This window comes from Heteronotia binoei, chromosome 6 (assembly GCF_032191835.1).
Source record: "Heteronotia binoei isolate CCM8104 ecotype False Entrance Well chromosome 6, APGP_CSIRO_Hbin_v1, whole genome shotgun sequence".
Lineage (NCBI taxonomy): Eukaryota > Metazoa > Chordata > Lepidosauria > Squamata > Gekkonidae > Heteronotia > Heteronotia binoei.
In genome coordinates, this window is record NC_083228.1 from 120302133 (window position 1) to 120320282 (window position 18150).

The 18150-nt window shown below is 44.8% G+C and overlaps 1 protein-coding gene across 2 annotated transcripts in view; it reads right to left on the minus strand.

Moving 5' to 3' along the window:
- Positions 1–563: 563 nt before the first annotated feature.
- SERPINI2 (serpin family I member 2) overlaps positions 564–18150 on the minus strand; it is a 71805-nt gene continuing 54218 nt past the window's right edge. For both annotated transcript variants that reach the window (XM_060242443.1, XM_060242442.1), the window contains 2 exons: positions 10477–10566; positions 564–788 (listed from right to left, as the gene is read on the minus strand). In XM_060242443.1, coding sequence (XP_060098426.1) covers positions 712–788; positions 10477–10566 — 167 coding nt within the window. In that variant the 3' untranslated portion in view covers positions 564–711. The remainder of the gene's footprint in view (positions 789–10476; positions 10567–18150) is intronic.

Sequence of the window (18150 nt, forward strand, 5' to 3'; positions counted from 1 at the left end):
CCCTCCATGTGCCATTGCTGGACTGGCAACCCTATTAACCCACTGGAGAGGTGACACTTTGCCATGTTCTGAAAAGCATCCCAATTCAAGGTAAAAAAGGTAAAGGTAGTCCCCTGTGCAAGTACCAGTCGTTTTCAACTCTGGGGTGACGTTGCTTTCACAACGTTTTCACGGCAGACATTTTACGGGGTGGCTTGCCGTTGCCTTCCCCATTCATCTACCCTTTACCCCCAGCAAGCTGGGTACTCATTTGACCAACCTCGGAAGGATAGAAGACTGAGTCAACCTGGAACCGGCTACCTGAAAACCCAGCTTCCGCTGGGGATCAAACTCAGATTGTGAGCAGAGCTTAGGACTGCAGTACTGCAGCTTTACCACTCTGCACCACGGGGCTCTTATCAATTCAAGGTACCGTTTCCTAATAAATTAGTCCCACTGCTAAAACATCCAGAGCCGTTAAAGAACAGTTAAGTTCCAGGCACTTTAGGCCAAACCATATTGAGAAGCCCAGTTCACACTGATCAGACTTTCAGTCATAATTTACAGAGAAGACAGAAGCAGGCAGTATACAAAGATTTATTTGGAAATCCCTAAATCCTTTATATATTGAGACAGCAAGAATGAACTGCTGACAGGAAGCTGTATTAAGAGATAGAAGGCTTCATACACTTATGCACACCCCCAACGTATTTGCTAGGAGTGTGATTCTTCTTACAGTGAGTCTATATCTCTTTTCTTTTTGGACTGGACATCAGGACTGGCCAATCTCCCCATAAATATAATGGACCCTAAGCATAAGGAAGAAAAAAAGATGTTATTCAGATGTCAGTTTAACAATATAAGCATTGATTTACAACTTTTAGTGAAAGAAATGCCAGAAATTCTAAGCAAAAATATCCCCAACTAAATGGCTGTCTCTAGACTTTCAATAAGGGAGAGTTCTCTCCACTCCAGGTAACTGGTTCCATTGTCAGAGAGTGTTTACCTTTCAGTAGTTTCTTCTAATGTTCAGCAGAAATCTTTTTTTTTTTTTTTTGCTGTCAAGTCACAGCTGATCTAAGGCAACCCAATAGGGTTTCAAGGCAAGAGACATTCAGAGGTGGTTTGCCATTGCCTGCCTCTGTATAGCAACCCTGATCTTTCTTGGTGGTTTCCCATCCAAATACTAACCATGGTCTACCCTTAGCTTCTCAGATCTGACAAGATAGGGTTAGCCTGGGCTATCTAGGGCAGGAATCAGCAGAAATCTACTGTATCTGAAGAACTATATCTGAATCTGAAGAATCTGTACCTGAAGAAGTGAGCAATGACTCATGAAAGCTCATACCCTGCCACAATTTTTTAGTCTTTAAGGTGCCACTGGATTCCTGTTACATTAAGTCTAGAACTAGTCTTTCTTTCTGGAGCAGCAGAGAGGGTCTTTGTTTTTTTCTATGGGACATACCTTCAGGTATTTCAGATAAGAGACTGGGAGCGTTTTCGCACTTACCTTAAGCCGGAGTGACGTCCCTCTTCACCACACAGCGTCTGCGCGGATTTCGCACTAATTGCTCCGGAAGAGCCACAAAGTCCCGCGGCTTTTGCGTTGCAAATGTAAACTGGTTTTTGGCGGTTTACATTTGCAACGCAAAAGCCGCGGGACTTTGCGGCTCTTCCAGGTTCTGCGGAGCAATTAGTGCGAAATCCGTGCAGATGCTGCGCGGTGAAGAGGGACGTCGCTCCAGCTTAAGGTACGTGCGAAAACGCCCTCTGTTTATATCCTGCCTTTCACTACCCAAAGGAGTCTCAGAGCGGCTTACCATCACCTTCCCTTCTTCTCCCCACAGCAGATACTCCATGAGGTAGGTGGGCTGAGAGTTCTGAGAGAACTGTGATTGGCCCAACGTCACTTAGCAGGCTTCATGCGGAGGTGTGGGGAATCAAACCAAGTTCTCCAGAATAGAGTCCGCCACTCCTAACCAATGTTCCCTCTAAGCTGAAGAGTCTTGTGAGGAAAAATTCTACTTTTGAGCTACTGGCATTAAAGTTGTGAGCTACTGCATAAATTAGTATGCTCTGTGGTCATCCTTCCTGAGCTAAGACAAAAATGTGTGAGCTGGAGGCTAAAAATCTGTGAGTTAGCTCATGCTAACTCAGCTTAGAGGGAACACTGCTCCTAACTACACCACACTGGATCTTTGAAGAGTTTGAAGAGTACAATCATATCCCTGCTCATTTTTCTTCAGGAAACCCTGTTCCTTCAGCATTTTCTGAAAGACCAGTTCCTCAGACTTTGTTGCCCTTACTATTTGGTTGCAATCCTTAAAACAGGAGGGAACAAAACATGGTATAGCCCAGTTTTGTCAGATCTTGGAAGCTAAGCAGGGTTGGTTCTTGGATAGGGGAAGGCTCTATGGGGGAAGACACTGGCAAACCACCTCTCCTCAGTTGCCTTAAAACCCTTAGCCAGAGTCGTTATAAATTGGCTGTGAGTTGACAGCACTTACATACATATGTAATCCTGAAAACAACCCCGCATGAATGTCAGCTGAGATAGCTAAGGATGAGGGAGAGTAGTTTGCCTATATCCATCAGGTGAGCTCTGCTCAAAAGCAACCCCCCTCCCTTGTTTGGCTAGCATAAAATAGGGCAGGTAACACTTTAGTTCCCCAAGACAGGAATAAGACAATGTACCTATTTTCATTTTTTAATCTCTCTGTAACCTTTCCTTGTCATACACCTAATTATGCCAAAGAAATGTTTTGACATTACTGACATTCAGATGTCAAACGCTAGGATTATAATAAATTCTCTTCCATTACAGAACAAAAAAATCATTAAAATACATTTATATCCAGGTCAATGGATGTGCTACAGCAACTGTTTTATTGCTCAGGGTTGACTTAGAGCCCTTGGTTTGTTCTGTAGGAGTCTGTGCCTTTCACAACATCATAGTCCTTCCTTCTGAGGTTTATTCATGTAAAAAAAAACCCACCCTTGTTTCTGACTTTTGTATAATGAAAATGAATGGGAATAACAACCAATTAAATAGTTCATTCATTTTCATTAATTTATCTGGTGCCTGGCACTCTGGGTGACAGAGTTCAAGGACTGCCTGTGTACTGATGGGCTACATTTGTCCAGCAGAGCAAACAATGATTTCCTGGTGCCATTTCTGGTCACCAAAATAGTGTGTGACTCAGGGTGTTTTCGCACTCACGTTTTACTGGCGCCACGACCCTCCTGACGCCGGCGAATCTGCATGGATTTCGCAACAGAAGCGCCGGCGCTCCCAGAAGCGCCGGCGCTTTCCGTCGCTAAGCCAGCGCAAACGTTTTCCTGCATCTTTGCGATTTCCGTTTGCGCTGGCTTAGCGACGGAAGTAGCCGGCGCTTCTGGGAGCGCCGGAGCTTCTGGTGCGAAATCCATGCAGATTCGCCGGCGTCAGGATGGTCGTGGCGCCAGTAAAACGTGAGTGCGAAAACGGCCTCAGAGACAGACAGGTTAGACCCATAAACGATGTATTGCATCAGTCCTGTAGTGTCTGATAGTTTCCCAGCTCATGTCTCAAGACACCCCATTCTGATATTTGAAATTTAGCTGGGTTCTATGAGAAGCCTGTAAAGTTTTTTTTTTCTTTAAAAGGGCTGTTAGGTAGAAATTAAGAGGAAAAAATAGACTTCAATGTGGTGAAGTCCCCTAGAGGGGAGGAGTTGAAAGGGGAATACATAGACTTGCCAGCCTCCAGATCTCCCAGGATTACAACTGATCTCCAGGTGACAAAATTCCTAGGGCCCAAGTCAGCTTGAGGGCCCAATGAAGTTGGAATCATCCAATGCATTTCTGTTGTACTGCAGCCACCAGGGACACAAGCAAGGCAGAACAGAGCAAACAAACAGATGGTGTGGCTTCCTGGTGACATTTGTCTCCTCGTTTTAGCAGCTTTTAAAAAGAAAACTATGGCTGCAATTTTTTTATCTACAAGGCTGAGGCAAAAAAATTACCTACTCCGGCTGGTGAGTTAAAGCCTACTTAATAGCAGCATAGGAAATCTCTGTTCATAATTAACCATGTGTATATGTGTCAAGTTGTTGTTGTTGTTATTCATTTGCACAGCTGAGTTTGACTCTTCACGACCCCATGGACCACATCATGCCAGGCCCTCCTATCTTCCACCATCCTAAATTCACTCAAATTCATGTTTGTTGCATCGATAACACTGTTTAACCATATCATCCTTTTGCCATCTCCTTCTTCTTTTGCCTTCAGTCTTTCCCAGCATCAGGATCTTCTCCAGTGAGTGCTCCCTTCTCATTTGGTGGCCAAAAAGTACTGAGCTTCAGTTTCAGTATCTGACTTTCCAGGGAGTCTGGGTTGATTTCTCTTAGGACTGACTGATTTGATCTCCTTGCCATCCAAGAAACTCTCAAGAGTCTTTTCCATCAACACAGTTTGAAACCATCTATTCTTCAGTGCTCGGCCTTTCTTATGGTTCAACTCTCACAGCCATACATTCCTACTGGGAATACCATTACTTGGACTATAGCGACCCTTGTTGGCAGTGTGATGTCTCTACTTTTTATTATGCTGCCTAGGTTTGCCATAGCTTTCCTCCAAAGGAGCAGGTGTGTCAAGTTAATATTTCCCAAATATCAAAGTAGTGCAAGGGTGATTTCCCCCTCACACACACTTTACATGCATTGTTAATCCGCATTAGAGGTTATGACTGCGGAATACTGGTTGCCTTAGTTTCAGTTTATATCAAAACAAACAATACTGTAGCTTAAAGAGGCGACTGTAATTTGTATTTGTGGTTTTAAAATCCATTTGTTTTAGACTTAGTTAAAGCACATGTGAAGTCTGAGGTTAGAAGATAGAATGAGAAGCGTATCCTGTATTGGTAGACTCATGTGTGTGTGTGTGTGTGCGTGTGTGTGTGCACGCAAATATAAAATACAAAATCAGACACAAGGCCAAAGAGAGAAATATTGAGAGACAAGGATGTGCACATTCAGTAGCTGATACAGAGAATCCTCAGGGCTGATGATACAAAAGAGAACGGAAGATTTGAAAATCTGTAATAAGCAGAAGAGGAGGGCTTTTTTTTTTTTTTTGGCTGGGAAAAAGTGAGGAAAGCTGAGCATGCTTCTACTACACAATTATGAATGCTTCTATAGAAATATAAGCTCTGTAAATATAAAGGCTTATAAACTACTGAATGAGGTGAAGTAAAATCTATTCTTTAATAAACCTATTCCTTTTCCTGTAATATTTCCTACCTAATGAACAAATATTACTGTGTTCACGGTAAAAGAAAGCCAAGTGATTTGTTTCATTATATTTGTTTTGGATCAGGGCCAGATAGTGGCAGCCCTGGTTTTTTTTTTTTTTGTTTTGTACTCCAAACTAGAAGTGGGTGGCCTAACATGTGGCTCATTCACAAATATTGTGTGACTCTCGAAGCTCCCACTGCCTCATCACTGCCCTATCAGCCATTTCTCTCTTTAAATCACTTCTCCAAGCCTAGCCAGATGGAGGCTTGGAGAATGCATTTAAAGTTGCTTTCTTTCTACCTCCACCTCCCTCCCCATCTATCTTCCTTCCTTCCTTCCTTCCTTCCTTCCTTCCTTCCTTCCTTCCTTCCTTCCTTCCTTCCTTCCTTCCTTCCTTCCTTCCTTCCTTCCTTCCTTCCTTCCTTCCTTCCTTCCTTCCTTCCTTCCTTCCTTCCTTCCTTCCTTCCTTCCTTCCCTCCCTCCCTCCCTCCCTCCCTCCCTCCCTCCCTCCCTCAAACATCTGATCATATCTTGTGGCTCTCAAACATCTGAAGTATATTCTATGTGGCTCTTACATTAAGCAACTTTGGCAACCCCTGTGATGGACCATCCTTCAGTACCGTTCTCTGCTTCTGGATTTCTCTGTCTAAATTACGGTCTTGCTAAAGCATGGCTTTGTCATATAATTGGTATAAACTAGGGATGCCAGCATCCATGTGGGACCAGAGGAACCCCAGAATTACAGCTCATTTCCAGACTACAGAGAGCAGTTCCCTTGGAGAAAATGTATACTTTGGAAGATGGACACTATGGCACTGTACTTCACTGAGGTTTCTGTCTTTCCCAGGCTCTGTCTCCAAATCATCAGGAATTTCCCAACCGGGATCTAATCCTCATTCTGTGCAGATGAGCAGGAGGGACCTAGTGTGGAGAATTCTGAAAGGTGTGTGTGTAGGGAAGGGAAATCTCCCTTTCTGATAATATTGAATACCAGGGCTTTTCTTGTAGAAAAAGCCCAGCAGGGACTCATTTGCACATTAGGCCACACCCCCTGACACCAAGCCAGCCGGAATGTGTTCCTGTGTGTTCCTACTAAACAAAAAGCCCTGCTGAATTCAAGGGTTATCCAATGAAGGCAGTTGCCAGGAAATACACAACTAATTTGTGGACCACTCTCCAAAGATATGGTAATGGTCATTAGTTCGGGTTGTTTTTAAAGGATTAGTCAAATTCATAGAGAATAGATCTGTCATCAGCTGCTGATCGTGTCAGCTAGGTGAAAATTCTATCAACAGAAGTAATCTGAATATCCAGTGATGAGTGACAAGACAACCCTGTCTGTGGGCTTCAGGGTACTGCTTGTCTGGCTGGCTGATTGTTAGAATGCTGGACAAGAAGGACTTTGGTTTAGCCTACCAAGGAGGAAGCTATAGCTCCATGGTAGAGGATATACTTTGCATGTAGAACATCCAAGGTTCAATTCTTGGTACCTCCATAAACACATGATGCTGCCTTCTACTGAATCAGACCTTTGGTCCATCAGAGTCAGTATTATCTACTCAGACTGGCAATGGCTATCCAGGGTCTAAGGCAGAGGTTTTTCACATCACCTACTGCCACATCTTTTAACTGGAAATACTGAGGATTGAACCTGGGACCTTCTGCATGCCAAGCAGATGCTCTACCACAGAGCTACAGGTAGGAACAAACATGGTCTCCAGTAGTAAGTATTGGAAAGACCTGCCTGAGACCCTGGAGAGCACCTGCTGACCCCAGCCAGCAATACCGACATATAGGCCATTGGAAGAAAACTTATCATTTTCTGGGGGTTTTTTGGGGGGGGGCTACCTCTTAGATCTTGAGTTTCAGTCAGGACTATAAAACATTCTCCTGCTGATTAACTCATAGTTTTCCTCAAGTTGGTTTAACCATTACTTTGTGAGAGGAGCTCTCTCCAGCGTGCCAGAGACCACACCTTCTATAATGTGCCTTTTGCTTAATTCAGTACTAAAGTCTAGCCATTAATCTCCCAGGCACGTCAGCTTGTGACATTGCAAGTTGCATGAGATACACATAATGTGTTGTTGTTTACTTGGTTCTGACTTTCTCCCCCACTGCTTTCTAATTGCAGATAGCTCAGAGCATGTATCATATACTCAGAGGTAGTTTTGCGCAAGGCAGGCTTGGAGGGCTTTGTCTTTTACAGCGAGAGACTCTTGACCTTGCTTCAGGCGCAATTCCTTAATTTTTGTTTGTATGTGACTGCCTGCAGTTATCAAGGAACATTGGATTTCTTCGCTTCGATGCTCCAAGAGCACTGGGCAGAAATCACATTGGTATAGTGCTATTACAAGAAACCTGGGCAATAGATGAGGTAAACATTGATGGTCATTGTGCTGGCAAGGCCCTCCAATGGCAAAGTCAAAGCCAGTAAGCTGCTTAGCTTCTCCACATGCATCTCCCTTACTATATAGAGATCCATTGGTTATCGCAATACTGGTGCCATTTTAATACAAAAAGTTGGTCCTATTGATATTCCCCCTTCTATCTCCAGATCAGATAGCCAAGGGGCATTTCAGCTTGACCTTCACATTAACTGTGGCCCTTATAGAGTCTGTCAAACCAGGATTTGAAACCATTGTTTGAAGTTGGTTTGGTAGCCCAAATTAGTCTTAACCATTGTTTCAAGCAAGATGTAAATGCAAACATCTTGGTTTCACTGGCTTTTTTTCTGGCATCCACTCACATATTCGCTGGCCTCAGCCACAGCAGGTCAGAGCTAAGATGATGAAAATAGCATCTGTCAAGGCAACCCAGGATCTGAGTGTCATCCACAAGGAAAGTCCTTGTTTCACCAACAGTAGCTAAGAGAAACCATAGTTCTACATGACATCTCAAGCAAGCCAAACACTCCTGCTTGAAAACTATGGTGATGGGGAGGAACCCTCAATATAAATTCTAGCTTTCCCTTCCAGGTGTCAAAATGTACCAGAGAGCTTGCTTAAAATTAGGTCTAGCAACCTCCATATGAGGCCTGGAGATCTCCCATAATTACAACTGATCTCTAGACTATAGAGATAGATTCCCCTGGAGAAAATGGCTGCTGTGGAGGGCAGATTCTATGACACCCTGCTGACGTCCCTCCCCTCTTCAAACCCCACCATCTCCAAACCTCCCCCTCCATCCCCAAATCTCCAGGAATTTCCCAACCCAGAAATGGTAGCCCTAATCAGAATACAGATACAATATTAGCTCCTGAGTCCCCGATTTTATTACTTGCAGGTTACCAAGAGCTTTGCTAAGGTTTGTCTACCATTATGTCAAATTATCAGTAATTTGATGTGGAAGTTTCTGTAAGAAAAATACTGATTGTGTAATTGCTAAAAATAACAGTGATTTCCCCCTCTTTATTGCAGCCACTATTATTTCCTGAAAATGAGCTGTCACTCATCCTAATCCCCAATTTAAAGCAGCAGGTTAGTTTAGACAATTTGATTTTAGCAGGGATCATAAAACAGTAAAGCAGGGATTTTTTTTCTTTTTTGCACTAAGCACTGGTTGTTAAACGTTATAGAGTCAATAAAAAGGGATTTTCTTCCCTGTTTTCTTCAAGGATATTATGCCAACAGCAGCCACATGGTTGCAGGATCCATTTAAGTTCCACAGCTCCCTTTTCTTTACATAATATCCACAGAACCCATAAGTCTTCCAAAAATGGCAAATTTCTTGGGGGTCCACATCCCACCAGATGTTTCCTGGGGCGTTTGTGTCTATGGCACATATAGTTTTAAGCACTACATTTTAAATGGGTGCAGTGAGCAGAATCACATAGGTGGGCTGCATCCTGATATCCCCAGGATAAGTACCATAAGTATGCAATGTAGGGTCAATTTGTGTTAAATGACCATGACCATTATCTAATAATGTTTGTGATAGTAGTCCTACTACAGGTAGCAATAGGAAAATTGGTAGTAGCATCCTCCCTGTTCCATCTTGCTCCTAAATAATTTCCAGGAGTTGAGCTATGCCCTTCTCACTGAGATAGGGCTGCCAAGCCCCCAGGCTGGAGGTTCCCAACCCACATTGGGCTGGCGGGGGAAACCTCCCCCGACGTCACTGGTGTGATATCACCCATCGCTTGCCGGCAGCTCTAGGTGTTTCTGGGAAAACTCTATGGTTTTCCCGGATGCTCTAGCAATTTGAAAGGAAAAACTCTATGGTGCCGGAGGCCGTGGGGGACTTGGGAACCCTACACTGAGAACCCATATTCACACATTACATTTCTAGGTATAATAATTAATAATTAAGTGCTGTCAAGTTGCAGCCAAGTTATGGCAGTGGCTGATGGGGTTTTCAAGGCAGCAGATGAGCAGAAGTGGTTTACCATTAGCTGCCTCTGCATAGCAACCCCAGTCTTTCTTGGCAGTCTCCCATCCAAGTATTAACCATGGCTGACCCTGCTTAAGCTTACCAGCGCTGGCTAGTCAGGGCTATTTAGGCTACCATTTCTAAGTACTTGTCTTTTAAAAAGAAAAAATAACTATGAATGCCACAAAAATATCAGTGAACAGGCACTACTCCCTATGAAGTCTACTTGGTGACAAACCAAACTTCCACAGGGAAAAGGCAGTTGGTTTTTTTTATTTTGGGCATGGTGCAATCAAATGAACTGGCACAAAATGAACCACAAACTGGCCTGGTTCATGCTTGAGCTGTGGTTCCTTTTTAGGTTCATGCCCACCCCTACTTACTACATAAAGTGTGAAAGGGCCCTGAGGTAGATTTTTAGACCATGCACTTTGCCCTCTGCTTTCCAGTTATAAGTCTGCTTCTTGGACATCTTGTCTCCCTGACTTTAGCTCTTAACACATCCCTGTATAGTTAACAAGGGAGTAGAAATGAACAAGCTGGCCCTGCCCTTTTACCTAAATGTGGGCACAGCAGCCATGTATGTACAAGTTCCATTCTCATGATTGGGAACAACTGTTAAAGGTCACAGAGATGAAGAGACTGGGTTGAAATCCACCCAACTTGTTCAGTCAGTCTTACCCAATTCCCCTCCACACTACTGCCCGTATCCCACATGGCTTTTGTACATACCAAAATGGACACCCATGTCAGGACATTCAGGCCACGTATTTGATTCAAGCACTGCCTTCCTTCCCTTGCTTTATGTACTTCTCCATTACCTAATCTCAGGGAACTATGATTTATAGCAACATACCTGTTGAATTATGCTTCAGGATAAAGAGGAATGGCCGGTTAGCCACAAACTGGTTCTGTGCCATGCTCATGATCGCTGCCATATGCATTCCTGAAATATATAGAGTTGTTTTTTTAAAAAAAACAGTCATTTGCAAACAACATTGCCATATTAGCTTAACTGCAAAGCCTACATTTCTCTCTTACCCCAAATTATAACCTCTAATGATTTATTTTAAGCATTTATATTTTGCTTGCCTCATACACAGAGGATTCAGGGAGACTTACATACAAAAATGACAAACACACACACACACAATTAAAACAGATAGTAGAAACAGATACTTGGGGGTCTCTTCCAGCAAGTGTTAGGAAATGAAGTCACCCTGGGCTGATGCGGATTCTTTCAACAGGGCCTCTATAGGCAGCAAGCCTATAGATTGAAAGCCAAGGACAGATTGAAAGCCAAGGACCAAAAACACTTTGGCTCTTGCCCTTGGTCTTGTCCACCTTGGCCATGCACCAAAGGTGCCCTCCTTTGGATAAGCTCAGCCTCAAATTACCTGCAAAGCCAGCTCCCTACTGTTCACCATGTCTTTCATGCCTGCTTGAGGATCACATGACATGACATGAAGCTGCCTTATATCAAGTCACTCAGTGGTGTTCACAGACACATCACCTTTGTGTCTGCAGGGAGCACCCATTCAGAAACAGCTGCCTCTATCATAGGATCATTGGCTCCCAACATCTCAACAACTCGTAATTGGCCCTTGCATCCCATGGCAGCCGTCTTGTGGTGGCAACCACTCCCCCTTCTCAGAAGTGTCCATGGGCTCCACATGACAGGGGATCATTGAGCTAAGGAGATGTGGATGCAATGGCAGCAGAGGGATTTAAGAACATAAGAACAGCCCTGCTGGATCAGACCAGTGGTCCATCTTGTCTTGCGTCTTGTCTCACAGAATGGCTAACCTTTGGAGGCCCCAAAACAGGGCATGATGTTGCCTCCTGCCATGGTTTATGTGAGTTATTTGGGCAGTAGACAGCTGGACCAGAAGTAACAGGAATTAAGGCATAAGTTAAGATGACAGAGAAGACTGTGGTAGTCAAGGGGAAGGGAGAGGATTGGAGAATATACAGAAGTTGAGCTAGGAAATCCGTAGATGGATTTTACTATGCTGTACAGACAGCAGTAAGTCACGGTATGGTTTGACAACAGATTGAATGGGGAGAGCAGGAAAAGACTGAGAAATCAAAGATAAAATCAAAAGTTTCAAGAAGTTGGATGATGATGTTTCCTATGAATATGGAAAGCAACGGAGGAGGGGAAGATTTGGGAGGAAAAATGAGCAGTGAAGTCTTGGGCTTATAAACTCAAGTGATGATTTATAGTGAGCTGTGAATCTTTATGAATCCCATAGAATTTTACCGATCTAGGACTGTGTGTTTTATAGAACCAGGGTCGTTTTGAAATAAGCTACATTTTCTAAACTGTAAGCTACCTAAAAAGGAGAGTTTGAGCAGTGTTGCCTGAATACAGAACGTTTTTCAAGGGTGACAGCCCTGCCTGGCTAGGTGCAGTGCATAGAAACACTTTTGTTTTGTTTTTTACTGAAACATGGAATTTTGTACCACATCTCAAGTAACTGGAGGAACCAGTGATTGGGAGTGAGGGAGAAATAGTGCAGCCAGTGAAAGAGGTTCAGAAGAGAAGGCCATTCAAAATTTGGGTCGCCAGCTCTGAGTTTGGAAATTCCTGGAAATTTGGGAGTGGGGCCTGGGGAAGGTGGGGTTTTAGACAGGGAGGGACCTCAGTGGAGTCCACCCTCCAAAGCAGCCATTTTCTCCAGGAGAACTGATCTTGGTAGTCTGAAGATCAATTGTAATTCTGGGAGACCTCTAGGCTGCACCTGGAGTCTGCCAACACTATTCAAAACCTTCCTTCTTTATTTGGGATGCTTTTGTTAAAGAGTCCCCCCCCCCCTTCCCTCCCTCTAGCAACAGTGTGGGATTAGCTGATCACTTTAGGGTTGTCAAGTCCCCTTGCCATCACAACGGGGGGTGTGCTTGGGGGCTGTTCTGGGAGAGGGCAGGATGTTGTGTGTGATGTCCCTGATGCAATGACATCACCCGGAAGTGATATCATTGTATGAGCAATGTAACACATGCAATATGCTGGTTTGGGGGCAAAACTCTTATGGTTTTTTGTCTTCAAAACCATAGAGTTTGCCCCCAAACCAGTCACTGCACGGCATCTTTGTTTGGGGGTGAGGTTTCCCCCACTGGCTGCTGTCTGGCGGTGGATCAAATCCCTCCAAAGCAGGGATACACCCATTATGACCTGGGGGCTGGCAACCCTAGGTTTCAGTTCAGTTACCTTTACTGGCATAAAAACCCTAGGTTACCTCTAGCCTGAACATGAATTTCTATGGATTCCTGTATGATTGGTTGAAGATAATGAACCTTTTATCTCCTGCTTCACATTTATTGTTTCAGGCTTGGGTTATATAACCAGGCTTAATCCTGAGGGATTGATTAGGGCCTTAAATGGGGTTAGCATAAGGTTGTCAGCATGATTTTAGTTTTAGTTTAGTTTATTTATGATTTATACCCTGCCCTTCCCACCAAGTGGCTCAGGGCGGCTTACAGCATATAAAATCTAACATAAAAATATAAAAATTTAAACATTTTACACAATTTACACAGTTAAAACATTTAAAAAAACATACGGCGGTCTAATAAAACTACACTCAGTTTCGGGTGCCGGTTAGTTATAAGCCAGCCGGAAGAGGGCTGTCTTGCAGGCCCTGCGGAACTGGGCAAGGTCCCGCAGGGCCCTCACCTCTTCCGGCAGCTGGTTCCACCAGGAAGGGGCCATTACGGAGAAGGCCCTGTCCCTAGTAGATTTCAGGCGGGCTTCCTTTGGCCCGGGGACAACGATAAGATTTTGGGTTCCCGATCTCAGTACTCTCTGGGGAACATGTGGGGAGAGATGGTCCCTCAGGTAGGCAGGTCCTAGGCCATGAGGATTCCTTCAGTGGAGGAGGCAGTCTCCATTTCAGCCACTAATGGCTGAATGGTCCCAGAAAGTTGGGGAAGGGATTGATCCCGTGATGCTGTGCATCAGTATTTGAACTATATAGTGTATAGGGATGGGGCTCATGGGCAACATCCCTCTGCCCATGGGCAGGTGATAAAAAGTCAGCGTACTGTCAATGAAGAAACCAGAGTGGACATCATAGTTAAGAAAAACAGAACCACTTCATGCATATTACTTAGGCAGCAACCCTATCTGCACTTATCTGGGAGTAAGAAATAATGAAATAGCTAGGACTTACTTCTAAGTAAACACTTAGGGCGTTTTCGCACTTACCTTTTACTGGCGCGACCACCCTCCTCACGCCAGCGGATCTGCAGGGATTTCGCACCAGAAGCGCCGGCGCAGCCAAAAGAGCCGGCAACTTCCGTCGCAGAGCCAGCTCAAACGTTTTCCTGCTTCTTGGCGGTTTCCGTTTGAGCTGGCTCCGCGACGGAAGTTGCCGGCTCTTTTGGCTGCGCCGGCGCTTCTGGTGCGAAATCCCTGCAGATCCGCCGGCGTGAGGAGGGTGGTCGCGCCAGTAAAAGGTAAGTGCGAAAACGCCCTTATTTTAAGATATTTACTACAGCCTTCTTCCTAGAGGAAGATAGGGAGCTCTAACAAGACATGGTTCTCCATTTTATCCTCATAGAAAGTAGGAGAAAATGAAGTAAACCAAACTGAGAGAGGCCCAAGGTTAGCCAGTGAGTCCTTCATGGCAATTAAGTATTTCAACTACTGTCTCCGCAAGCACATTCCAACACATTCCACTCTAGCTCACACCACATCAGCCATTTGAATTATTGTCAAAGCCTTCTTCCATCCCAAGACAAGTTACTCCAATGGTAAAACTGTTTCACAGTCTAAATATTCACCCATCACATTTTTGCCCTGAACTGAATTCATTCCCAAAGGAACTCGGATGGCTGTGTAATAACGTAACTGAATTTGTCACTGATTAGTTTTGACTGTTTTTATATATATTTTATTAACCAAGGAGATTTCCTGTAATAGATCAGATCACAGCATGCCATCAGCTCAGTATCCAAAATATGACGTAGAAGAGAAACAGACGTTAAATCCTGTTAAATACCTTTCACTTTACAGATCACCAACTGTTCTCAACTGACTCTTAGCAAGTGGAAAATGAATTACGGCAGTCCTTTTTTTCTTCTTCTTCCTCTTTAGTTACAAATCATCAAAAGGCAATTGAGCCATTACTAGAAAATTCTCATACACCGTGTCGTTGTTTTATAATATGGTATTTTCTTTGGGGATTTAGCAAAAGCTATCAAGGATAATAACCTGCTAGAGATGCATTCGGCTGAAGAAGTCGAAATCTCAAGATGTGGCTCTCCATTTTGAAACTCGTTTCAAGGGCATATTTGTAACTACATTCACGGTTAACTATAGTTATTACCTTCCCCACAGGCATTTGTCAAGCAGAAAGTTGAAAATGGGCCACATAAACTCCAGAATGTGCTTGGGAAGAGTGGCTTAAATACATGGCCATGAGGAGAAGAAAAAAGATACAGTGACAGCAAATTGTGCTGTTAAAATAAAATCATTGAATTTCAAAGAAGAAGAAGAGTTGGATTTGTATCCCACCCTTCACTCGGAATCTCAGAACAGCTTACAGTCTCCTTCCCTTCCTCTCCCCACAACAGAGACTGTGAGGTGAGGCTGAGAGAGCTCTGAGAGAACTGTGACTGACCCAAGATCACCCAGATGGCTTTATATGGAAGAATGAAGACTCAAACCTGGTTCTCCAGATTAGAGTCCACTACTCTTATAACCAGTACACCAAACTGGCTCTTTTTGCTAAGTATGGGGATAATTTGTAATGAGGAATAATGCAAACTGTACGATGCCTGTGCCTCTTATATACAAAAGACACAATACAAATAGCCAGCAGCATATGTAAGTATCACATCCAAGGCCCATGTAGCCCCTTGAGGCAAATTCTGTCTTGAGAAGAGCCGGGGAATAGATATGTTTTCAATATTTGCAGTCTTGTAGCACTTGCTGTGCTGAATCAGTGAATTATAGGAATGGTGGTTCACATATGGATGTTCTTCATTACCAGATAGCCATGGCAAACAAAACTTGTGTGTTACCCAGTGGAGAGTCAGTGTATTTTTAGTGGCTAGAGAGGACTGGGGACTTAGGTTCAAATATCCTCACTCAGCCATGAAGTAACTTTGGCCCAGTCAACCTAACCTATTTTACAGAGTTAAGAACGTAAGAAAAGCCTTGCCATATCAGACCAGTGGTCCATCTAGAGCAGCATCCTGTCTCACACAGAGACAGCAACAGGGCATAGAGGCTGAGGCTTTCTCCCTCAGAGGTTGTCGGACATCTCTGTGGGTTATTCCTACTGTTCCTTCAGGGAGGCAGGAACACTTTTTTCACCTTCCTGTTGGCGCCTTCGGAATAACCCCGCCCTCAGTTTTGTTCCTGCCTCTACAGGGAGCAGCAGCACAAGGCTAGGCTCAGCCTTTTTTCTCTGTTTCTTCTTCTCATTTTCCCTTCCATATCTTCTCTTTTCCATATCTAATTTATCCCTCCCTTCCTTCTGCCTTTTGCTGGCCAAAGAAAACTGAGGGAACTTCTCTGGGTCGTTCAGAATGGCCTGTAGTAGGAACGGTTTCCTATCGGACGAGGAGGGAGAGTCGCGCGCCGCGCTTCTAGCAGCGCCGACTCACGTCGAAGGAGCCGACCTGCCTTCGCGGCTTGTTTGCGCCCTTCCCGACGCGGCCGCAGACGATTCAGCTGCCAGCGCCAAGAAACGGCGCGTAATGGAGGCCCCAGCTACATTCCTCGGGGTGGCAGCAAACAGCGGCGGCCATTTTGGAAGTGCGGAGCGTAGCTCCCAGACCTTCCAACCCCCAAGAGCAGGCACTCCGGAGACTCGGAACTACCTGCAACCACACATCGAAGGCTTCCAGGACGGGGGTAATGTACAAATGGGCAACCCTCTGAACCCAGAGACTATGCTTTTTATTAGAAGAGCTATGCAGGAGGAAATGGGCTCCTTTTGCGCCCGTATGGGGCTTCTCCCTCAAGGACCAACCTTTCCTTCAGATCCTCCCCGCCCTTTCTCCTGGCCCACCAAGGCAGCGCGAAAGGCCCCAGTGCAGTCTTCCCAGTCCTTATCCTTTGAGCCTGAGTCTGTAGCATCTGGCTCTGACCAGGAAGACAGGGAAGAGGGGGAATGTTTCTCTGAGGAGGAACAGGAGGAGGTTAAAATTCCTGAGTAGGCTAGTCGTTTCTTCCGTCAGGAAGTTTACCAGTTTCTCCTAGCCAAAACGCTTTCAGCATTAGAAATTGAGGAGGGGCCTATTGATGAGGAAGCCAAGGTAGCTAAATCTAAGAAGTTTAAGTCAAGAACAAGCGGAAATTCTGAGTTCTTGCCCAGGGGGGAAACTTCTGAACAAGTCTTCCCTTTTCCGGAATACTTTGAAAAGCAGGTTAGAGCAGAATGGGAAAAGCCAGCTTCCCTTAAGCAGTTTCCTCACTTAGTAAAGAAGTTATATGCACTGCCTGCCTATACCAATGAGTTGTTACAAGCTCCAACTGTGGACGGCCCAATAGCAGCTCTACAGTCCGCGGGACTGGTTTCAGAGGACGGCCAGGGTTCTCTTAGAGATCCCCTGGACAAAAAAGCTGAGGCGACCTTGAAAAGATTGTACGAATCCGTGGCCATGATACTCAAGGCATCCTCTGCGGCCTCCCTGGTCTCCAGGGCGTCCATTGTTTGGGTACGTAAGTTACTCCAGATGTTACCAGAGGACAACAGACGTATGTTAGAGGGCGCCTCACGCATCCTTAAGGCAGCGTCATTCACAGCTGACGCAACCTTAGATATGCTGACCTTTGCCTCCAAGGCAATGGCTTCCACTACTGTGGCCAGACGCCTTCTGTGGCTTAGGGCTTGGCAAGCTGACTTTCTCTCTAAGTCTACAGTGGCAGCTTACCCTTTTCAGGGGGATCGTCTCTTCGGGGACGCTTTGGACAAGATCCTAGTAGAGACTAGGGATAAAAAGAAGGCCATGCCCAAATCCATTTGGAGGAATGAAAAGAGGGGCCCCCAGTCCTTTCGGACCCAACATTCCTTGGCCAGATATCGTTCTGAATCAAAAAAGTTTAATTGGGAAACGCCAAAGAATTCCTTCAAAAGAGGTTCATTCGGCTCCAAATTCAATCGTAATAACTTCTCCAAAATGGACAAGTCTGACAGAGAGGCCAAGTCCAAGCAGGCATGACTACAATCACTTACCGGTGGGAGCTCGGCTACTCCACTTTGCAGAAACCTGGGAGGCCTCTCAGGCAGACCAATGGTCTTTAGAAATTGTACAAGAGGGGTATTCAATAGAGTTCCACCGCATTCCACCAGACAGATTTGTCAGATCACCTACCCCCAAGCAGGAGCACAAGCTTCTCATCACCACAAAAGCAATACAGCATCTTATCGACATTCGAGCAGTCGAACCGGTCCCAGGGTTGGAGAGGGGGAAAGGTGTGTATTCCATCCTTTTCACCATACCCAAGAAGAATGGCGACTGGAGGGCCATCTTGGATCTCAAGTTTCTAAATCGCTACGTCAAAGTACGTCACTTC